Raw genomic sequence first — 24,862 nt, forward strand, 5'->3', positions numbered from 1 at the left:
CATATGTACAATGAAGTAGCGGAGAGAGGCGACAGCCTGCCTGTCTTAACGCCTCTCTCCGCCACTTCTATAACTCAAGGCTACACCATATTTACAAGAATGTGGTGCAGCCTTGCATTTCCCCCCTGCGAAGGCGCAAAGTTTAGCAACTTAGCGCCAATGGAGGCACCCTTGGGTGTCTGTGTGCAGGGGAGGATTGTTTATGTGCAGGATGGTGTCCCTTCCTGCACATAAACAATCCTAAAATGCCATTCTGTCACTTTCATGTGTGCTGCTTCATGCAGTACACATGAAAGTGACAAAATGGCATTTTTAAAAAAAAAAAGATTGTTTATTAACAGGAAGGGACACCATCCTGTACATAAACAAACCATGGCAATTTGCTTTTTCCATGAATGCTGCACAAGGCAGCATACTTGGAAAAAACAAAAATGTGGAGAAATAATGTATTTCTCCTCATTTTGCCAACTTAAGACCAGGATTTACCTGGTGTAAATTTTGGCACTGCCTCCTATGTACGCCACCATTGTACATAGGGGGCAGCATCAAAATGAATGAGTGTTGCGGTGGAACGCCCATAGCAAAACACCAACTGCCCACCCCTTTCACGCTAACCATAGCGTGAATGGAGCTTTTTTTACAAGGCAGCGTTAAGCCACGTTAAGTGGCTTAACGCTGCATTGTAAGTAAGATGCTGCCCCTATCGCCACCACAATGTCAGTAATAGTGATGTTGTAGTGACAATAGGGACATGTACATATGCCCCTTGGTGTGATTTCATTACATCCTAGACCGGTTTCTTAAAGGCCTTTGTTAAGATGGCACCCTGGGCAGAGAGCAATTTGGTGCCCTTGCTGTTGCTAGCGAATTGAATGTGGCAGCACAGAGGCTTTTTTGATTCCACTGGTCAGTGCCTGGCTGAGCAGTGACTGGCCCCTGAACGCAAACATCTCCGGACCCTCTCCAGGTCACCTACATCTCCCATAGCTTAGCTGCCTCACACTGAGGATGGTTTTGTTGATGTGTGTCAGCAGCGGTGAGCTGGTGAAGGGAGGGCAAGGAAGGGGGCAATAACGTGTTAAAAACAGTGCCAACTATATGATAATGAAGAATTTACACCATTTACTTGCAAATCAGACATAAATGAGCGTCCTGGGGCATGGACAAGGCTGGAGCAAGACCACAGGGGTGCTGCTGCTGGCATTACCTTAATGCACAGTGTTTTGTGCACCCCTCATCCTTTTGGTACCCTGGGTTGGGTCCAACTCGCCAATTGGGAAGGTCGGCCTTGGTTGAGGGATTACAGATAGCGGACTCCAGTACGGCCGCCCTCCTACTGGCTACACTCACTCACATGGTACGCTGTACATACATTCTTGGAAGGCTCGGAAGGGAGACTGGAAAGAAAGAGATCGCACATTGGACAACTCCCTTCTTTCCCCAGTCTGCTCCTATAGGTGCGCGAAGCCCTTATCCGGCATGCACAGCTATGGTGTTACTAGATAGTCTGGATACTGGTCCGTACCAGAAGTAGGCCGACTTGCTCTAGAAATACCAGGTGCCAGGGCCTGTCCTCGAAGGTGAGGGTTTTTCCTCAATACCATAGGACACCTTTTCTACTGGGAGCCTCCCCTAGGATGCAGAACAGTGAGGTTTAAGGGTAAGCGTATCTGTTATTGCTAGAGTCTGGGGGAGCTGCTTATTTAGTATTCAGAGGCACATTAATGACACGTTAGCGAGAGACGGTAAGTACACAACATGAGAAGGGATGTGACAACATAGAAACTAATGCAGTGAAACACTGGGTTAAAAATGACAAAGCATAGAAAGACAAGGGACTGGTAACCAAAGGTGAGAAGAGGACAGATCTGTCCCATTTACAAGGAGACCAGGTACTAGCAGGATAAAGGAGACTCTCGAGAGCAAGCCTAGAAAAATCAGAGAACAAAAAGAGGAGTTATGCACACTGCACTGTGATAACTCTGACGTACGAATCCATCCATATGGCCTAGGAAGAGCACAGTACCAGTGGCGGCTGGCATGGATCGGTGATGGGGGAGGTCTGGAAGGGGTGGTACATTTTTTTTTTTTTTAACACGTCTCTTATTGCCGTATCTCTCGTTATCCCTCTGGTCGGTCAGGAAGCAGGAAGCACCCAGGCTCCCCATAGCCAATCACAGTGCTGCAATACAGCGTTGTGATTGGTTTGAGCGTTGTTTTTTGGCTCTCAGTCAGTGACTCTGGGCCTGGGCATGTTCTCCACCCAGCCTGTAATGCCCCAGAGGGCAGCTAAACAGTCATGCACAGTGTTAACAGTGCATACGACTCCCTATGGGTGCCTCTTATCTACCCTGGCCCGCCCCAAGACCCTGAGACCCAAAATAAAATGGTTTATTATCATTTTATTTCTTATTTTCTTTTTCGCTGCCAGAATTTCCACCACTTCAGCAGCCTGAAAATGGCAATCTCTGACATGGGACAGGTGGATGGGCAGACGCCATGACCAACGCCAGTGAAATAATCTGTGACTCCGACTGGTTCAGTTGAAAGATCGCAAGGGTCTCCCTGGATGGACACAGTCACTGTAAGAAGGACCTCAGTCCTACTTACATCAGACCGGGAAAACCATTGATATGTACCATAAAGGTTCTCTTCCTCCAGGGCTACAGAAACCCTCATTTGGACAAATCCACAAACCGCAACAGCAATTTGCCCGGCCAAGAGCGACAAGAGGTACAGCGAGGAACACAAGTAGTTCATCCGTTTAGGTGACCAGTTTAAGACCAAACATTTGAGTGATAGCAACACATATATACAGCGCTATCAAGCAATGTGTACTATATGAAAATGATTCCTTTATGGTGGTTTTAACACACTTTGCATGCAGCATTGGTTATGAAAGATTTCCAGGTGTTATCATTCATGGAATGTGTGCATGTGAAACTATGCTTTCTCTACTTTCCCAGTACGCATTTGGACACCGCGGCTTGAGACACTAAAAGGCTTGTATGCATGTTCTGGGGCATTTTAATGTGGTGTATGGAAAGCATAGAGTTTACCTACCTGAACCTAACGGGCAAATCATTTCTCTCTGGCAGCTATCCACGGCCAACCTGCATCTGCACCTCCTGTCCCACTCACTCAACCCCCAGCATCACAACCTCCATAGAAATCACATTTGGAGACAAAGAGGGAAACTGATATTCAGAAACTCTATGGTACACCTCAGGTTCTGAGAGTGATGGACTTGCAAGTCTTTTTTGGCCCTGCCTGTTCCTGTTGCATTGGAATTTGGAAATAAAGGACCGAAAAGACCTGTCGTTTTTAGATCCCTTGAGGTTGCACTTAAGTGAGCCATTTATTTCTGGCCTCGGCAATCCATGGACATAGGGTTCTTTGTTTTTGATGCACAACACAGAAAAAAGTCCCAAAATGGTGGCAGTTGTCAGCAAGGTTTGATATATAGTTGTATGCCAGAGGGAGAGATGGTGGCAGTGGAAGTGAGGTTGGTCCCCAGCCTCTTTTCCAACTTCTCCCAAGTATCTTCTTCTAGGACCTCAAAAAGCTGGAGATGTTTCCATGAAGGGTGTAGGATTGGTGGGACTGACTTTAAGCCATCTATTACAGAGCGTCATTTGTATAAAGAAAATTGAAAGTAACTACAGTCGCGAAAGCTTTTTTTAGAAGCCAAAAGCCAATACTGCAGAATGACAGGGCTGCAGAATAACAACGTTTCCTTGATTACATTCTTTCTCATGCTGCTTTTGGTTCCCAATCGACACTTATTGTCTATGACTTTATCCAGCTGTTTTTTTCATTCCTGTTTTCTTCCTTTCTCTCTCTTTTCCAATCTTGTCCCTTCTCCTTTTTTGGCATTTGTTTGTCCTTCAGTGGGTCAAAGACTGATGTTAACAAATAAGCCCTGCCGTATAAAAGAGTGCCGGTGTCCACCACTTGCAACCGCTGGCTACAAATTGAGCATTGCTGTATTTTGGATTGGAACTCTGTCTGCAGCAGTGGGAGGAAATAATGTCACCCCTACTTTAAGTACTGACTAAGCATACCATGAAAGTTATTTGCCCTTATTTTTGACAACTTGGCATGGCAATTTCTACTTCACTACTTAATAAAATGTTAACCCTCATCACCTGAAAATTTAGAGGATACACTTGCACATTTTGTAAATACATTAATTACATCATTCATGGTTTTGCATTTCAGATTTAGTTGTCCTGGGGCCGTATTATGTATTGGCATTGTTTGTGCCCGGCGCACCTTTGAAAAGGTGCGCTGGGCACAAACCATGCCAATGCACCCCATTATGGTGTATGTGCTGCCTCCAGAGCAGCCGCAACCTCACACTGACCTGGGGCAGAGCATTCAATTGATAACACTGAGCAGCTGCTCCGTGTTTTCACAGTGCAGGCGGCACCCGCCTGCACTTTTACAGGGTAATATGGCGCAGGCGCTGAGTCTAAGGAATTCCCTTATTTGCAAAGGGCACGCCCCTATGCGGATGAGGGAACACCCTCTGTTGAGAGCCATGGCGCTTTAAGTGCTCCAGCGCTATCGGTATTATAGAAGGGGATGTACAAGCATTTGCGCGCCATTCTATAATACCAAAGTGCCCTGGGAGCGCGCGAAGCGGGCGCAAATGCCCGCTGCGCCCCAGGTGTCTTACCAGGTATGTATGTCACCTGCTCTGACCATAAACAAAAAATCTGAGCCCCATTATATCTTTTTCTATTCTAGGACGAGTCTGTCAATGATGCTCATGTCTTCCCTGACTGCCCTGCTGCTGCTGGCTGTGCCTTGCTTTTCATTGGATAATGGACTGGTTCGAACTCCACCAATGGGCTGGATGGCTTGGGAGCGTTACAGGTGTAACACTGATTGTAAGAGGGACCCTGAAAACTGCATCAGGTATAGTCTTTGTGAGAAAAAAAGTTAATTTGAAGTGTAATTGTCATCGGAAAACTGAGTGCCAGAGTTGCGGTTCCGAGTACTTGGTGGATCTGAAAATTCAGAATTTTCTTAGTTGAACAACACCCCCAGATTTCAAGAATGCATTTTTTAATAGCTTGGAATTATCTTCACGCCCGCCTTTTTTCAAATCTGAATCTTGAGGTTTTGTGGTTGATGCATGTGATGGTGAATGGCACATAGTTTTAGACACTGAGCACGGAAATTACCTTTTTGTTCCCCTACTGTAGATTCTTTTTTATTTTTCGATTATCGTCTTACAGCAACGCAAACTAATATACAAGTCATATTTTTGTTTTTAAATTTATGCCGTCCTACATTGTTCTTTGGCATAGGGTCACTTTATATGTGAGCACTCACTTGATTGTTGGTGACTGTGTGTGTTTATTCAGTTAAAAAAAGGTGGTGGTAAAATCTTATTGTGGCATTTCATCCAGTAGTCGGTGATGTAACTATGCTTTGGTCAGTTCTAAGGCTGCCCGAAATGTAATTTGTATACACGCCCTGCTCATTTGTGACTAAACGAGGTATGATTACCGATCCCTAAAGACTCCCTCCCTACTTCCTTCTTGTGCACCTACAGAATGTGATACTCCTAACTCACTGTAATCGAACAACTAAAATAATAATTGAACACTGGGACAATAACAGACCAACCAGTTATTCCATTGATCTCTTCTTATATGGCAGCAACGCAGTGGTCGGCGTAGAGAACTGTCTTGAACATTTTCTTGTATACTGTGAAAAACAAATATGTCCAAATATTGCATGTGTAACCCAAAGCAAATTTAAGAAGTTCAGTTGGTATGACATATGGCCTGGATATAATGGGGTAGGAAAATGCTCCTTTTTGCTTGGTCACACCACCCTATTGCTAGGTTATATTGTTTGTTGATGAACCAGTGCACAGCGTATGTGCTCTGACCTCTAAATACTTGTCAAATTGGTATAAATTTGATTGCCATATTTAACTTGCCTGTTAGTCCCTAGTATATTGCAAAAAGTGTATCCAGGGCTTTTAACTAAAATTTCCATAGGGGACAACAGCACTTCTTGAGCCATCACTAGAGTGACTACGTACAACACGTCTCCAGGCCCGCCACAGCAGCCTAGTGGTGTAGGTTTGAAACTGTAATTTTGACTTATCAAAATAAACCTTCAGAGTGGTCTAATCCTTCCTTTTTAATACTTATGAGTCACCCCCCAAATTAGGCCTTAAAAACCCATGGTGCAGGTTGCATGGTATTTAAAAGTAGAGTATGGATGTTTAGAGGTTTTTTACTGCCACGCATGTAAAACATTTAAGTGTTTGTTTTTTTAACTTTGGCTAGGCATACTCTCCCAAAGGCTCACACTGGTTTATGTTATGTAATACATGCTGAATTCTGCATGGGAATAGTTAAAAAAATGATCTCGTTTTGAGGTGTTCTGCTGCGAACATGAGCTGGAGGTCAATGTGGGGAAAACCAAGTTCATGGTGCTCCATGGGTCTAGGCCGGTTAGAGCAAGAGTTTATATGGGAGGTGACCCTCTGGAGCAGACACCCGTTTTTACGTATTTGGGAGTCACTTATAGTGACAAAATGAGTTGGAAGTCCCAAATTGACATGCTAGCTTTAAAACACACACAACTAGGAGGCGCATTGATTAAAGAGCATAGGCAGTCTCTTACTAAGCCAATCGCCCCACTCGTAAAAATGTATGGCTCTAAGATTTTGCCCGCAATTTTGTATGGTGCCGAATTGTGGGGTTTTAGTAATCTGTCCCCTCTTACTGTTGCAACTAAGACATTTTTGAGGTCGGCTGTAGGCTTACCCCAGTCTTCCCCGCGTATTCCCCTACTTGTGGATCTTGGTTGCCAGGCAGTTGAGGATGTGGCACGGAATAGACCCCTGGCGTTCTGGAGACGTCTATGGACCACACCTGAACTCTATTTATATGCCAAAGACATGATGGAAGTGAAAGGGCTGGGTGGTTCTTATAAGATCTCCTGGCTGGCTGAAATCAAATCATTATTGACAAGTATGGGGATGGGGGAGCTTTGGGCTAATCCGGACAGAGCTGTGTTCCCCTCTAAAAAGGTCTACAGTGCAGTGTACTGGGATATGATTAAAACTAAGAGGCACTCTTCCCAGGTTGGCAGTTCCTTGACAGCAACCTTTCTCGATAGTAAGGACGACCCCCACATGGAAGAGTACTGGGATACTATTATGAAGCCATTAGACCGCAAACTGTATCATCAGTTCAGAGAAGTCACTCTACCTCTACAATGGTTGTCCAGTAGATGGAATCCTGCTGGCAGTGATAAATGTGTATTTTGTTTAGATCATATTCAAACCATCGATCATCTTCTATTTGTCTGCCCTGCGTACCATCAACCCAGGCGTGTATGGTTAAAACCAGTGTGTAAGTTTATGAGAACAAGTTCAGCACAGGTTGCAAGTAGAATACTGAAAATTGATACCACTACTTTAATTGTAATCAGTGTTGCAAAATGTCTGACCTGGGCATGGGTACTCCGGATTAAAAAGGGTGGGGCTTAGCTCGTAGGTTGATCGTCGCTATGGTTATTTGAAGCAGGAACCTGGTGGGGAACAACTGTAGGATCTGCGGCCCTTATTGAGATTTTAAACTAGAGTCACTTTAGCTTTGTCTAAGTCTATTGCCTATTGTATATTTAATTCTATTTTTAGCTTTGTTTTAAATATTTAAGTGCCAGTGTAGTACTGGTTTTTAGAAAGCTTTTGTATATTATAATTTTTGTTTTGCATGGATTTTGTATTACTGTTTTAGATTGTCTTTTATGATGAAGAATTGCCATAAAGACGTATTTAATGACTGAATGAATGATTCCAAGACTAATTTTATGCGCCTTAATTCTACTGCTGGTTCCTGACCCGCGTTTTTGCCACTTGCCTTGCCCTCTACACTCCCGAAGCCCCAAGACATTGTCCGCTTGCACGAGGAGGATCGCTGCTCTCTGAGCGCGCCGGGACTACAATACCCAGAGTCCCCGGGGCGCGCTTGGATCGGATCATCAGCTGCAGCGCCGGGAGGCCGGAGGTGCATAAATTCACTGCGGCCCTCCCGCAGCGCGGGACAAGCCTGGGCCAAAGGCGGGCCCGTCCGCGCCCGTCAGCGGCTGGGCTGGGCCACCCCTCTTTAATTTAGTACCTGGCATATCAAGAGGACTTGGGTCCGTGTGTTTCACCTTGTTATCCTATTCGCTGTGTTCCTATATTGTATTAACAACTGCAATGAATAAGGGTCATGGCAAGGGGGTTGGGGTTGCAGGGATAGTGGGCACTCTCGATGCCTTTTTCATCAGGGCTAAGTCGGCATTAATGCACAAAATCGAGCTGACCCAAAAGAGGTTGTCATTGGAACCCACTCGGCCCCCTATTGTACATACAACCCCTGGTCCTCTGTTGCCATTAGACACAGCGGAATCGAGAAAAACGGTAACTGTGCATGAGGCCCACATCCACCATTCAGTCTCAGCATCATCGATTGTAGTAATGGATGACTTATCTCGTGTTACCGAGACTTCTGTTAATAACTTACCTTCTCCCTCCAAAATCTTAACCAGGCAGCAACGACTAGCCACTGCAGAAAAAGGGGGGAATGTCGCTGCTGCTAGTGCTCCAACAAAAAAAAAGGAAGGCAGATAGCATCCCAGCAACTTCCTATCAGGCTAGTAAGGTTTCTAAAACCGAAGGTACTCGGGGACAGAAAGGCTGTGCACAAGAGAAGGTTGTTCCATCTGTACCCAGCCCAACCACTGTCAATTCACAAAGTTCTCTCAGGCAGGTTCAACTCGACCTAGAAGATCGAATAGTAACCAAACTTGAGGAAATGTTCCTATTACTACTCAAACCCATTGCGAGCAAATTAGCGGAGATAGATGATAGACTGAGTAAAATCGTGAATCAATTACCCCTACCACATTGCACCTTGGTGGGTGGAGGGTCGAAAGGGCCTACTGAGCAGGTGATGGCATTACCCATTATTCCTAACGGATCATTAGGGGTGTCGGGTAGATGTTGTAATATTGCCTCTCGAACTCCTCACGACTCGAGAAGCAAAAATCTCGCCCCAAAAGTCCGACAAAGGTCAGAGATAAGCGAAACCCATCGTCTAGGGGCAGACCCTGGAGGACAAAATCACCAAGACAGATCCACCCAGTTTAATTTACCACCGGAGGCTACTCCTTATACTATTATCTTATCCAATGTACCCCCATTACAACCTGGGACGGAGGAACATTGGACCTCTCTTAGGAACAAAGCTCTCCACCATATAGACAATATAACAGGACTTGGCAGCTGCCTATTTAGGGAGTTTAAAATGACGCGCAGGATCGCTTGGATAGGCGATTCGGTTAAATCCTGTAGGGGGGATTGTGTGATATTAAACTTCGGGTCCCCGCAAATTGTGCAATCCTAGAGAAGACTAAATCAAGGAGTCTAAGTGGGGCAGGCATTGGGGTTTTACCGCTGGGTTCTTTTTACCGTAGCATGCTACCACTTGCAAGAGGCAGGATTGAGCCAACAGATAGATTACATATCCGGGGTACCTATGAGTACAACGTCCCGACCCTTAATAGGTTCGAGCCATTCACAGATCTAGGGGGGATCGACTGACTGGAGCCTCTGGTACAAGAGGAATCTGCCCTTATTAATGGGTCGGCCCCTGGGGAAACACTAGTGTCGGGTGTCCCCACAGAGACAACCTACGAAGGGAAAAAGATACTCAGTTGGAATATCGCGGGTTTAAAAGGGAAGTGTGACGATGCTAGGTGGAGGGCCTGTTTAATTGAGTCGTATATCATAGGGCTACAGGAAACCTGGGACACTAATAAACTCCTTCAATCTGGATGGCTATGCAGCCTTTTTTTATCTGCAATAGCTTCCCCCATGGGGAGGGCAAAGGGTGGTTTATTGACATTGATTTCTTTGAAAATTGCGGGCACTTACACCAAACTAGAAACAGGTTCATTACATTGTCTGGTAGTACAAATTGCGTCCGCTGATATTGGTAATTGGCTCATTATTAATTTTTTTAATTCTTTTGATAGAGCTTTTAACAATGAACACCTAGTCAGTCTTTATCAGTTTCTTGATTCATATAATGTGACTAATATTAAACCTTATTCGGTCATTCTTTTGGGTGATTTTAATATACATTGCTGTGACGATAATTGCCAAGTTTGGTATAGTTTGGGCCCGGCCGATCAAGAAGATACTCATTTTGAACATTCACCGCAGGGAGTTTTTCTGGAGAAATTGGTTGCAGCCAACTATCCTATTTACCCAAAACCATCCGGAGGGGGCCTGGTGGTACAGACCTTTAAGGGTAATAGCACTGGGTCAACTATTGACTACATTTTCATCAGTACAACTTTGTCCACCAGAGTGAGGGGGTACTCCGTATCCTGGTCTATATTTAGTGATCATAATCCTGTTACATTGACCACAATGGATGATTTAAAGAAACCGGGGAAAATTAAAAAAAAGTGTGGGCATATTAGCTTTACCGCCCACTGATCAAGCCTGAAGAATTAAATGGTGCTGGGTGGTACCCCAAGACTTCCATGCCAACTTGTTGGCTACGATGGGTCATGAGATGTCCATTTGTAAGAATGTATGCAATGGGGATGAGGTTGTTTTGATGGCCTACACCAAACTATGCAAACAAATTTCCATGGACCTTAAACAACCATATAGAGAACAGGATAGGGCCGGGGAGAGATGGTTTGACCATAGCTGTTCATCAGCCCACAGGAAGTTGATGACCGCCTTGAAACAAAACCCACCAGACAAACACATAATATCCACTTTAAGGAAAGCATATAAACTGGCTCAAACTAACCGGAAAAAGGAGATCAGAAAGGAAGCTTGGGAGGAGTTATTATCCACCGATGTAATTAAAAACAGCTCCAAGTTTTGGGAGGTGGTAAACAAGCCTTTCTTTCGTGAGTCCCCGAATAGCCAGTTTGACTGTGGTATCAAGGAGCAGACCTGGCATAATCATTTTAAATCAGTATATGATGGGGATGATACCAGTGTCAACCCAGATTTTAAGATCGAGGCATATACCTTAACTTTCCCAGTCTCAGAGGTGTCTGTGGCGATAAAACAGATGACAAGTAACAAGGCCCCAGGACCAGATGGTGTCCTGGCTGACCTTTTTAAATCTGATATTGAAACTTGGTCCAACATATTGAGTAACGTCTTTAATAAGGCCTGTAAATCTGGCCTACCTAAGACGTGGGCAGAATCGGTAATAGTACCGATCTTTAAGAAAGGTAATATAGGGGACCCCACATGTTTTCGACCTATATCCCTCATCGACTCTGCAGTTAAGGTGCTCGGAAGGGTGGTGCTTAGCCAACTCACAGACTGGCTAGAGGATTCCAAGACCCTCTCAGATTTGCAATACGGTTTCAGGAATGGTAGGGGCATGTTAGATCAATGCCTCAACCTAAACTTACTGATTGGGAAATACACAGTTGCCAAGCAGGGAGTACTTTTTCTGGCATTTATGGTCCTTTCCTCGGCCTTTGACCGGGTGAATAGGTCCAAACTGTATGCCATGCTTCTGAAATTAGGAATTGACAGTAATATTGTTTATTTTCTTGCAGACCTACATAGGGGTTTGACTGCCAAGGTGCACTATGATCAAATGGGCAACTGCACCGATGGCATACGCATTACAAACTGGGTCAGACAAGGTTGCATCATGGCGGCGTTATTGTTTACCCTCTACATTAACAGTTTGGAACCGTATTATGCGATTCGTGTAAAGATATTCCGCGTGTCGGGCAACGTCTGATCCCGGCACTACTTTATGCAGATGACGCCGCTCTCCTAGCAAGAACTACAGTGGGCCTACAATCGCTTTTAAATTCTTTTGCGGCCTTTATGAAGTCATTGGACCTTAGTGTTAATTTCACAAAATCCCACATATTGAAAATTGGCCCCGAAGTCCACATGAGATAAAACCTTTCATTGCGATGGAAACGTGCTGTCTAAGGTTTCTACCTTTCTGTATTTAGGAGTCATATTTGACGATCAAGGCACTATGTCTCCACAAATTATAGCCAAAAGTAATATCATGGCCAGATCTACTTCTGCCGTCTTGGGCTTTGCTCGTAAGTTGGGGGCTAGACCCATGCAAGCCCTCCTGAAAATATACAGCGCAAAATGCATCTCCCTCGCAATGTACGGCGCTGACATTTGGGGAATTAGGAATGTGAAATTAATACAAGTAGTGGAGGACAAGTTTCTTAGGAAAATGTTATGTGTCCCACACTCCACAGATGGCTATGTAGTCCATCAGGAGTGTGGTGCCAGATTTGTGGAAGATCAGATCACCATGGCTCCCGTTCTAAAATGGATCTCGATTTGGCTGAACCCAGAATTGGGGCTAAACCAGGAAATTCTTAAAGATTGCTTAGCCCTGGACCATGGGAACCACATCTCATGGCTTAAATATGTGTATAACATGTCAATGTCACTGGGGCGCCCTGAGCTATATAATTTACCCGAGCAATTAACGAAGGGGGACATAAAATGGGTGAAGGATTCATATATTTTAATGGCTAATTTAGCCAGAGAGGACAGGGAGTTGGTTAAACCGACGGTAAGAGCCCATCAATTGCAGAAAACCGTTTTGACTATTGAACCCTATCTGGTTATTGTTACAAACCCCAATCACCGATTTTTACTGACCAGATTTAGGTTGAAGCAAGTCCACTTCCTTTTCGCAGTGTCCCCGGGATGGAAACGGGCAGAGGAATTAGGGGTTTGCTCATGTGATGATGCCTCCACGCAGGACACAATGCACTTTATTCTTCTCTGCAAGCACTTTACCTTCATTAGGGAGCGTTTTATTATCCCTATCCTGGCTAACAAAGGCTTTCTTCAGGCAAAGCCTGCACTACTATATTTTCAGCTGCTATCAAATGTGTGGGAAATTTTTAATGTTGCTAGCTTCCTCGCCGCGGCCGTAAGAATCGAGAGAAAACGTAGGTTAAGCTCAACTGACTTTAACGCACTTTAACTGATCTATATGAATGTTTGTAGCGTCTCAGTTTAGTAACTGGGTTCTATGAATTTCGCCCAACAAGAAATTTTAATATCGTTAATTGTGTTTCAAACTTCATGTTAAACTTTCTCTGTTTTAATCTGTAACGAATTGATGGTTTTTAAATTTCTTTGTATACATTTTATCATGCTTTTATGGTTTTAAAACAAACCCAATAAAGTATTTTGACTGACTGACTGACCAATTTTAATAGCATTTAAATTTCAATAAATGGTAAAATTGTATATTATGATTAAGGAACAAACACATTCAGGAAGTTATCTGTTTCTGCCCAAACCCAAAAGGTTTGCCTGCCAGTGTCCAGTTATCACCTGACCCCTGGTGGCTCCACTTGAGTGAGATGTGGATTGCTCCAACACAGTGCACAAAAGCCTTTGGGTGAGGTAAGGTGTCCAAGCCGTTCCAGAACTTCAAAGAAAGCCTACCTGGTCATTGGCAGATGTAGCGCACACTGGGGCCTGCTTCCCTTTTGTTTTCTTAGCCAGGCTGGCTCTAAATCCAGTGGGAGGGGGCTGCCATGTTTGTCTTTTGGGTAGAGAAGTGCAGTGTGAAATGTTTTGCTACCAAGCAAATGGGAACTGCTGCAAAAGTATGTAGGGTTGGTATGTGTAGGTAAGGAAGGGGCTACAAGTTAACCCCACCCACAGGCTAATGCCACACTTAAATGTGGCACTAATAGGCACCTTTTCAGACCAGTATTGGACAATATAGGAGACAGAAGAAGAACTTAACCAGCTGTTGAGACTTGTACGGAAAACCCTAATGGATGGACCTGCTCCCACTTGTACCGAAGACATAGAAGTGGACTGCAAGGTTCAGTTGCCTGACCTCCTGTTAGGCTACAGGGACACAAAGAATGCAAGAACCCCACTTTCCTGAAAGAGCCCACATTAGCAGTTTCAACTGGACCTGCCCTGGACCCTACTAGTGGCTTCTGTTGGAGTGAGTGCTGACCCCCAAATGCTGTCCTGGAACCCCTGGCTTTTGTCAGTGTACTTCTACTGCCTAAACTTAGAAGTTGGGGACTTTGAAACGTTTTGCTAAATTTCTGCTTGGAGAACCATCGAGGGACTGTAACCAACCTGCCACCCTATGTGCCTTGTGTGCATCACCAGTGGGCTTGAATTTGCCACACCTCAAGCTATGTTATTCTCCGCATCAGCAAATTGATTTAGGTGAGTTAGATGCCAACCAGCTAGAACCTTGCCTCATTGAGGAAATCCTACGTCCAGAATAGTTTCCAAATCCGAAGGTAGAAATCTTCACCAAGCCCAATTACTAGCAGCATCTGATTGGCATTGATGACTTTCTGGGCGCCAACTATGGACTTTTCCGCCCCGAGGTTTTCCTGCCATCATTAAAGGCTTTACCACAACCTCGTCTTTTGTCAGTTCACCGTCAATGAACCCATTATTGGATCTAGCTTGTCTTTGGATCCGACCTGGAGCCTTGCCTCTATGAAGTCTCTCCTTTCTCTGAAAATTTCTAAATGTGAAGGTAGGTTTTCAACCAGGACCAAACCGACCTCTGTATCTAACTCGTGCTCCATCCTTGGTTAGGCTTAAACGTTATTCTTGTCCCAGTCAAGTGACCAGTCACCCACAACTTGCGATTTTTGGTGCTATTTTCATTTAAAACTTTACCTATTCGTATCCCGGAGTTCATATCTCCGGGATTATTGTCCTTTTGTTGAGTAAAATATGAATTGGAGTTGGATTTTTATTGTATTTTGCTTTCGACTCATTAAGTGTTTGGTACCTCTAAATTTTCCACAATCCTTGAAGGTGCAGTGAAACCAAGCACCATCAGAAGTGAGAGTAATGGAGTTGACCGCTGGCCAGTAAATTGGATACTGTTTCCTATGGGATTGAGGCCCACAATGCTTCTTAACTCTCTAGGAATACTTGGAAGAGCAGTCAATGCCAAGCTCAGAGGAGGCAGTGTGAATTCTGAGTCCATGTACAACACCGTTGGAATAAAATGTGAGATTCCAACCAAAGTTGTGAACCCTTATCTTTACCAAACACTTTAGTAATATCTCAGAATTCACACTTAGTAGAAATGCGGTCATAAGTACAGGGTACTGGGATAGAATGGCATAACTTGTGCCCCTGACTGTACACATTATATCTTGTTTGCTACTGAAAGCAAGAAAACACAACACAGTGCAAATGCAGCTACTTTAACAATGGGGAGGTTGGCAAAATGGTTGCAGTTTGTATGGTTCCTACTCAGGCAATGTTGCCGTTGAAATGTAGTGTGGCAGTGATGTGACATTGCAATGGAAAGTGTCTCTGAGTTTGGGAAGTGGAGAAAATGGTTCCAGGAAGTTAAGAGTGTCTCCCAATGTAGGGTTAGGTGGTAGTGGTGTTGTCTATCCCTTGGAATGGGAATGCCTGCAACATGGTGCTCCAGCGCCTTTGGATCAGTGGCATTTCACTACTGGGGAACCAATCTTATTCATGAAGATAGACAACTGCAGTCTGTCCCGTGGTGTGTAGTATAAAAGGCTCATCAGGCAGTAGACACTTTGCTAACATGAACCAGCAGCTGCTGGTTTTAGAGGCGGCACTCCTCTGGCCTTTTTTTGAGGGATAGGGAATGATTTAAGGTGATGTATTTTTGCCTTTAGACTTGTTGAGTTGCCTGGTGGTGTCCAGGAAGGCAAGGGCAACCGGGAAGGGAGTTTTCAGCCTAGTTAGCAGCCAAGTGCAAACTCCATCACTCATCCCTGTGTTCTAAAAGCACCAGTGGCAGCAAGTTTCAGATTTTGTGGCCTAAGAGGTGTTCATTAAGCCGGAGGGGCGTTGAAGTATACATTTCCCGGCTCTGACAGTTGAACTGCAGCCTCTGTCAATCAGAATGTATGTAATCTTCAGAGTCAGGTATCCAACCAACCAAATGCAACTAGAATTTAGCTCCTCAGAGCATTTTTCTTTTTCTTGTGAAAGCTACACCATGTCTTCTTTCAGGAATCCATTGTGGTAGCCACTGCCACCTTGCAGTTGTCTATGTACACCCTCTAGACACTTGCTCAGATAGGAGAAAATGTGTATTTCCTCCAAGACAAGTCCAAGAAACGAAAGAAAAGTCAAAGTGGGCACCAGACATCCCCGTACCCTCAAATAATATTTACACTTATATAGATTGTTTTACTACCAGCCAAGAGTTACCCTAACAGCATGTTCCAATGTTTTCAGTGCATATTGTGTTCGCAAACATCTTCAAGCATGCACAAAAATACGAATGGCAAAGAGACCTCAAAGTGCTTCAAGTCATTGAATTTCATAGGTGTACGTCATCAGGTATCAATAATAACCACAGCTACAGCGCCCCAAGACGCCAGCCAGACCCACGCAGAAGCGGCTATACAGCTTCGAAACTACAGGATGGGAAGAGCAAAGGAGTGTCTGTCTCCCCATGTCAGGAACACAAACTCCCTGAAGAGTACCAGTTTTGCATTTTGAGGATCCATCTTGATCATGGCCCCATAAATGGTTGTCAACATCAAAAAGAAGAGACCCTGTTGAAAAAAAAAGAACAATGATGGCTCGTACAATTGCGTAGGTGGTCGGGTTGTTGTCCTTACCGCTATTTACAAGGTAAACAGGAAGATAAAGCAAACTTTAATTGATGGCATGCGTGATTTAAAAAATAACACACAAATGTGTTTCATTTGTTTCCTCATACAGAAGGAAGTTAATGTGCAACATTCCTGAAACTTTTTGTGTGTTCCAAATAACTTTATTTGTTTTATAATAGAACAAACAAGTATACAAGTAATAAATTACCATGTGTGATACATATTCAGGTTGGACAAATAAAACGATAATGCAGAGCATATGATATACAAGCAACATAATTGAGATTGATGTAATTCTGCTTAATGTAATACTGTGTAGTGTTTTGGGATTGTGGAGTTGTCGCATTCAGTTTGGAATAAAACATGTGGTGAGTGTCATATGTAATGTATATCATAGGAGTGTATCGCCTCAGAGGTCAAAAACTGGGGAAGTGGGGGGATATTTAAGAAACTTTTTAAATAAATATACATGGTCATGTATAAAACTTGTTCCCTTCCTTATAGAGGGCACACCAGAAGCTGATTCTGATACAGTAACCCATAAACTATTTTGAATTTCTTGGAAAAATGGGTGGAGGTTTTTCCTGAAAAGGCCTTTCCAAAAATGCCATTTGCACTCTCAAGTCATTTGATCAGGACAGGTTTCTACATTCTATATACAAATCCCATCTCCTGTTTCATTCTGCAGTTCCTGCATGTGTCCCTCTACTGTTTAACACTGATGAGGAAAAACAATTTAAATCTTTGGCACGGAACCAAACTGAGGAACCAAACAAATCTGGCCCACTTCAAACGAAACCTAAAGCCAATCCTCTTGTAGAAATCAATTTTGAGGTTCTTCGTTATGTTTTATTTCTTTTTTTAATTCTCAAGACTCTTGAAATACATTTCAATGGAGGCGCTAGGGGGCGCACAACGGAATGGCTGCCTGAACTGCAGCTCCGCCGGGCGATCACCAACAATGTGATCTATTGCCGCTCCAACCCCGCTAACCCACTCTCCGCGACCATCCACGTATGGGGGAAGATGTGGAGCATCAGCAGACGTGGAGAGACTCGACCACTACTCCTGTTTTTTGGACTTTTGCTGTGAACATTGTAGTGCGCAGCGGCCCGCCTGACAACATGGCCGACATCGGCTTACGGACCTCCGACTTGCACGGCGGCCTCGGCGTGGGATCGGCCTACTAAACCAGCATCCGCAATCCGGGGGTAAGAACCTGCTTACCGGACCCAAGTGACTATTGTGATTTGCTTTCACCCCCGTGTACGGCCAGTTGATTCTGCCGTCATCCTGAACCACGCGCCTGACAACATGGCGGCGCGTAGTGCCGGAGTGGTGCTACCATCGCCTTCGCGCCAGTGAATACAGACTCGGCCGGGCTGGGCGCACCGCCTGGCGGATCAACGGGGATCACCACTGGATGGTTCACTGCTGGGCGTAGGCACTTACGGACTGCTCTCTAACGAATCGGCGGGAGGTTCACCGGATTCACGAGCAACTTCTACGACAGAGTGTCTCGCAAGGTGGGCCGTGCTCCCACATCCTGCTGACTGAGGTGGGGACCCGACCGGAGGTACAGGCGCTCCCTGTCGCCTTAGATCGCGTTGCTGTTGGCGTCGCCTGACCACGTCCCCCCCCATAGCCCACACGTTCTGGCGAGGGGCACCTGGAGGCCATTTTCCCAGTCGCAGAGTCGATACCACGTGCAGCTAATCGCTACCCTTGCCGGTGCATCACGGCGACGGCGGTCAGTCACGAGGGCGTCTGGGCCCGCATTCAGGAAAGCGACTTCTCCGACCGCCACAATGGGGAAACCTGATAAACAACAACCAAAGATATCATTTGATAACAGAAAGGCGACAAAGCCTGCAGAGGAGGTGGTGGAGTCTGTCGGCTCTACCGAACCAATGCCAAACAGCAACATGGAGAAGATCCTTTTGGCAATTCAGTCGAATCTGCAGGACATAAACGGTAAGCTGGACAACCTGACGTGCAGAATGGAAAGCATGGCCGCTCGGCAGGAGAGGCATGGCGAGCGTTTAGATGAGGCGGAGACAAGAATATCGGCCGTTGAAGACGAAGCGCGAACCTCCACCACCAAATGTGCGGGAATGGTACGAATCCTGTAGGTGATTAAAGCGAAGGAGGAGGATTTGGAAGCGCGTTCGAGGCGCAATAACGTGAGAATCACTGGCCTGCTGGAGTTGACCAACACTGGGCGGATGGAGCAATACGTCGAAAATCTATGTAAAGATCTCTTTGGAGTGGAGGTCTTGTCGCCAATCTTCATAGTGGAGCGGGCCCATAGATCGTTAGCCCCCAGGCCACCGCCCGGTGCCACGCCTAGACCAATTGTGGCAAGGATACTCAATTACCGGGACAGGGACAAGATCCTCAGGCTCGCAAGGGAAAAAGGCAAAATCACCCATCAGGGCAACTCCCTGGAGTTCTACCCGGATCACACGGTCGCAGTCCAACAGGCACGTAAGGAATACACCTCCGTGAAAGCTAAGCTGCGCGATCTGAACATTGTCTACTCAATGTTATATCCAGCTCGACTTCGAGTGGTGTGGAAGGAGAAGACAATCGTGCTGGCTACACCCAAAGCGGCCCAAGACTTTGTTAAGAAGGTACAGCGAGAGTCGAGATCGGAGTCGCAAATTGATCAACACAGGGACTCGGACTGATGCCACCGGCGGTATCCCTCGTCGGACAGCGGTGAGTTTTGATGTAAAGTTGGCTAACATGGATTGCTACATGGGCGCTCTAAGCCGTACTGGGCAGTTCCGCCTGGTGCCAGACTCCTGAAGTGAAGGCTATGGCACTTTTAATGGAATCACTGTATATCAGAAGGGCTGGTATCCATTGGGGTAGCGAGGGCTTTAGTACACTTCTGTCATTTGACTGTGACCGTTACCTGTGGCTGACCCATACTACCATGCCCTCCCCACGGTGTGTTTGTTCATAAAGGCAAGTCAAGATGGTGCATTTTCTGGCGCTCAAGGCGAATGTCCAGGTCCCATGAGTAAGCTCGTAAACCCTCCTGTCGAGAGCAATGGGGCAATAGGGGCGGAAGTGCATTCAACACTACGTTGCACCCAACATTGCGGTAAGGAACCTTGCAGATATGCGCTCGCTCCTGCACGCCTCAATTGAACTAGCTACTTGCGACCACGCACTTGATGTGTGGGGGCGATATGGACGCTGGGCGGTATGGGACTTGTAACTGGCACAAACGTCTGATGGCGTCAGGGTGTCGCTGTGCTGCCCCTATAACAGCGCTACTACTTGAGTAATGTTGCGGAGTCATTGAAGGGATGAGGGGACAGAGGGTCAATGGACACATGTATTACGAATATGTACAGTTTTCATAGTATCGCCTGCACCCGTCTACCGGGTGAAGGGTTGTGCTCCTGGTGGTCCTCCATGAGGGTAATACCCACCACGAGTTCTCAGAATGGGCACTGAGTTGTTGGTTATGTGTTTGTGGGATTTGTGCTCTGAGGGGCTATGGCTTCGGCAGGTTGGGGTTGCTGGAGTGGGTGGGGCCAGGGGAGGGGGGATGTTTGAATGTTTACGAAGACCGAAAGCATTGCATATGTATAACTTCATAGGTTCTCCACTGAGATGGACTGCCATCAGTACGTGTGTTCCTTATACTGAGAATGGGCGGACACCGCATATAGCATTGGAATGTACAGGGATGAGATGTTTTGCATTATCTGATGTCAACGGGTTCTAGAAATGAGGGCAGACTGTGCTTGAACGTTCTTACTTGGAACATACGGGGGTTCTCGCGGCCTCAGAAAATCAGACAGGTTTTTGCTAGTCTTATTAGATGGAACATTGATATAGCATTCATACAGGAATCACACCTCGCACCGCACACACACGCACACTTGGGGTCGAGATGGGCGGAGTCAACATACAGGGCCTCCTATTCCTCCTACTCCCGTGGGGTGCTTATTTTGATTAAGAAAGGGGTCAACTTTGAGGCACAGCACGTGACGCATGATCCCTCTGGCAGGTATGTGCTTGTGACGGGTACATTGAGGGGCCAACGCGTGACATTCCTTAACGTATATGGACCGAACACTGACGCTCCAGAATTCTTTCCGGAAGTCTGGGGTCATTTGCAAAAACATACCAGCACACACATATTATGCGGGGGGACTGGAACGTGACATTACAGGACGAGCTGGACCGCTCCTCTCATTCGTTAGAGCAGCACAAGCAATCGAGGCTGATGGTGGGTCACATGATGGAGGACCTGGCCTTAGCAGATCTCTGGAGGCTGCAACACACTGACGCGCCAGGCGCCACACACATAACAGCATCTCACAATAGCTGGTCCAGGCTGGATTACTGGCTGGGTTCTAGGGACATGGCTCTGTGGGTTCGTAAGTTACAAGTACTGCCACACACATTATCGGACCACAACCCTGTCCTGTTGCAGATAGAACTTCCCCGTTACACCCCCCCCCCATTCCAGTGGCGGTTTAATTCCCAGGCCCTCTCAGATGCAGTCTATGTTGACACCTTAAAAAAAGCAATAAAGGACTACTTCGATATTAATGCACAGACAACGGAAGACCCGTGCCTCCTCTGGGAGGCATTCAAGGCCACGATCAGAGGTGTCTGCATTGGCACCACCATAGGGGTACTCAAGGACATCAGGTGCCAGATTCGCCGCTGCGAGCAGCAAATGAGGGACTTAGAATTGCTATATGAGACAACACAGGATGTTTCACTGTTACCCAAGTTGCGCGACATACATACTGAGCATGCTGACTTTCTGGAGTCCGAAATAAAGTACTTGGACCGCAAACATGTAGCTAGAACCTTTGGGGAGGGGGCAGGCCAGGGGGTATGCTGGCGCGGAAAATATGTGAAGGACGAAGACAATCGGCGATACTCCGAGTCAAATCTGAGGAGGGTATATTACAAACACACTCCGCAGATATACTGAAATGCTTTGTGGACTCCTTTAGCTCGCTATATCAATCGCAACCCACAGCAACAGTAGAAGAAACGTATGACTATTTACATGATGTGGCGATTGGCTGGCTATCGGATGCACAAAGAGTACTTGGCTAGGCCCATCACAGTGGAAGAAGTAACTGAGGTGATCAATTCGCTACCAAATGGCAAGGCACCGGGCCCTGACGGGTACACGTCTGAATTTTATAAACAGTTTGCGGACATTATCGCTCCCTATTTAGTGGACATGTATGGTACCTCCTTTGAGAAATCATTGCTCCCCCCCACTCTGCGAGAAGCACTGGTCATTGCTCTCCTAAAACCATCCAAAGATCCGGAGGAATGTGATTCCTACAGACCTTTTTCCCTGATTAACGTGGACTCGAAAATCCTCGCAAAACTTCTAGCGGTTCGGCTGTCCCCTTTGATGACCCGCCTGGTCCTTCCGGATCAGTCGGGGTTTGTACCCACCAGGTCCACCTCGCATAACACCAGATCCCTGTTTGCACTCTCTCACTACCTGCGACCCTCGGTTAAAGCGGTGGCTGTCATGCTTGACGCCGCGAAAGCATTCGATTCCATTGAATGGCGTTATATGCTCACCGTCCTAAACAGAATGGGTTTCCCTAAACGGTTTGTTCAATGGATCTCCTTGCTATATACAAAACCATGTGCCAGGGTCCGGATCAATGGCTTTGTCTCAGCTCCGTTTGGCATTGAGCGTGGCATGCGGCAGGGCTGCCCACTATCACCCCTTCTATTCGCGCTGGCGCTGGAGCCCCTAGCGTGCATAGTGCGACAAAACTACAAAGAATCGGCGCTGCAATTCGTAGCCAGGCCGCTTCACATATCGCTCTACGCAGACGATATGTTACTATACGTCCGTGACCCTGGAACCCATCTAAACCCGCTACTCAGAGAGTACATCCGATTCGGCGGACACTCGGGGTTAGCGATTAATTGGTCCAAATCCTCCATAATACCTCTAACTGACACTATATCTCCCTTTGAAGTCGATTTCCCGTTGGAGTGGCAACAGGACCCGATTCGCTACCTAGGGGTCATGTTTCACAGGGATCCAGAGGAAGTCATGCGAGCAAACTATGGGGTGGTACTCTCTAAGCTTGAAGATAAGTTCTACCGGTGGATCCATTTGTCTCTATCACTAGCTGATAGAATCGCAATCGTCAAAATGAACGTGTTACCCAAATTGTTATACCTTTTTAATAACATACCAATCACGCCGACACGAGAAGTCTTCCGCCGCATTAAATCCCTGGTGCTGACCCTGATATGGGCAGGTAAACAAGCTCGTATTGATCTGCAGACACTGACACTCCCATTTGCACAGGGCGGCTTCAGTGTGCCTGATTTTCTCCTCTACTACCTCTGTGCCCAGGCGCAATATGCTGCATATTGGTACCATGAGGTCCCCTATCACACACACGCGGCCATAGAAGAGGGTGATGCCCATCCTGTCCCCCTATCTGCGATCATATCGCACACAAGGCCACCACTACATGCAAAGGACATAAACACTGTAGACACCACGGTCAAAGCATGGCACAGACTTGGACAGTTGGCTCACAAAACCCCGCTGTATGCACCGGACATGCCATTACAACATCATCAGGCGCTGTCCGTCACTAGTGAAAAGGTAGGAATGTCCTTGCTGAGTAGAGCTGGAATCGACAAGCTGGGTGATGTGTTTAGAGAAGGCACATTCATAGGCCTCGACCAATTGACTTATATCCAAAACCAGACTCCCATGTTTCGCTTCACGTACTATAGATTAACCAGAGCGCTAAGGGAACATTACCCGACATTCCCTACAGAAGCAGAATGCCTTGCACCTCTGCAACTACTGATCACTACACGGGACCTCTCCCATCTGGTGTCCAGACTATATACTGCTGCACAATCGGAAATAACGGGACACACACACTTAAGGCTAAGGGCCGGTGGGATGGGCTCTTAGACACTCCGTTAACAGATGAGGGGTGGCATAGCACCTGCACGTTGACACAGATACTGACGCCAAACGGCAATTTGAGAATTATACATTTTAAATTTATTCACCAAGCCTACTACACGCCAACAAAACTGCTACGATTTGGCTTACAGGAGGAAGACAGGTGCAAGAGGTGTAACAGGGAGGGTGCAGACTTTGTACATCTGGCCTGGGATTGCGCGAAGGTGGCGGGGTACTGGGGGGAGATCACTACCACACTAGCTGTCATGTTGGAGGAAGAGGTACAGTGCACGCCTAAGATCTGTTTGCTGGGTATAGTGCCCCAATTCAGAGCGCTAAAACGCAAGTTCTGTGCAATTGCTTTATTGTTAGCGAAAAGGCAGGTGGCGCAATGTTGGCACAGCCGTAAGGTACCAATGAAGAAAACGTGGCTTCATGACATGTCCACCTGCCGGGACAAACTGCAAACCTATGAGGAGTAATTACCAGCGAAATCCAGACCGAAGGACAATGGTGTTTCTTAACAGACTACCTTAACTCACTGCAGGACAGTGAGGAGGACTAGCTCATCTTCTGTTTCATTCTGACATGTGTGATGTTTGGTGCACAAGTTCATATCTGATGGCGGCTGCCCTTGGGGGGAACCGGAACCACTGTCGAACTTAATGTCTAGGTTGTGAGTGATGGCAATGTAAGGTCTTAAGTTGGGGTATGTTGAATTTTCTTCTCTATAAAATAATATAATGTAAGACTCATATCAACTGTCAGCTAAGAGTCCTACGGAGGGTGTGTAGGGCGGTTCTACCTAAAGATTATACGCTCTTCTTCATGGCTAATTTGTTACTTCTTGGATGGTCATTATAACGTGGCGAGCCGGCCCCAGGGTTGTAGGCTCATGCTGTGTACTTTGCTTTGTGTTAATAAAGGTCTTACACAAAAAAAAATATATACATTTCAATGCCATTTTGTTTTTCAATAAAAATAAAATGTTCCCAGTTTGTCATTCGGCATGCATACACAGTTGTGTAGCATTCACAGATCATTGCATTTAAAGATGGCACTGATATGTTCTGAATGTCTATGTTTATTTTGCAACATGATTATATATTTTCATTTTCAGTGTACCTCCTGTACTTTGAAGTTGTTTTACTTGGGTTGATTTCTTGTACTGCAGTGTATCTTGGTCATAGACGTGCATGTGATAGAATTTATATTTGAGCTCTAGTTGCTTTT

The 24,862-nt window shown here is 45.9% G+C and overlaps 1 protein-coding gene across 1 annotated transcript in view; it reads left to right on the forward strand.

Moving 5' to 3' along the window:
- LOC147685285 (alpha-N-acetylgalactosaminidase-like) overlaps positions 1-24,862 on the forward strand; it is a 250,557-nt gene that overhangs the window by 50,861 nt on the left and 174,834 nt on the right. Inside the window, exon 2 of the mRNA XM_086941199.1 lies at positions 4,753-4,923. Coding sequence (XP_086797325.1) covers positions 4,753-4,923 — 171 coding nt within the window. The remainder of the gene's footprint in view (positions 1-4,752; positions 4,924-24,862) is intronic.

The sequence above is a fragment of the Lissotriton vulgaris genome, chromosome 10 (assembly GCF_964263255.1).
Source record: "Lissotriton vulgaris chromosome 10, aLisVul1.2, whole genome shotgun sequence".
NCBI lineage: Eukaryota > Metazoa > Chordata > Amphibia > Caudata > Salamandridae > Lissotriton > Lissotriton vulgaris.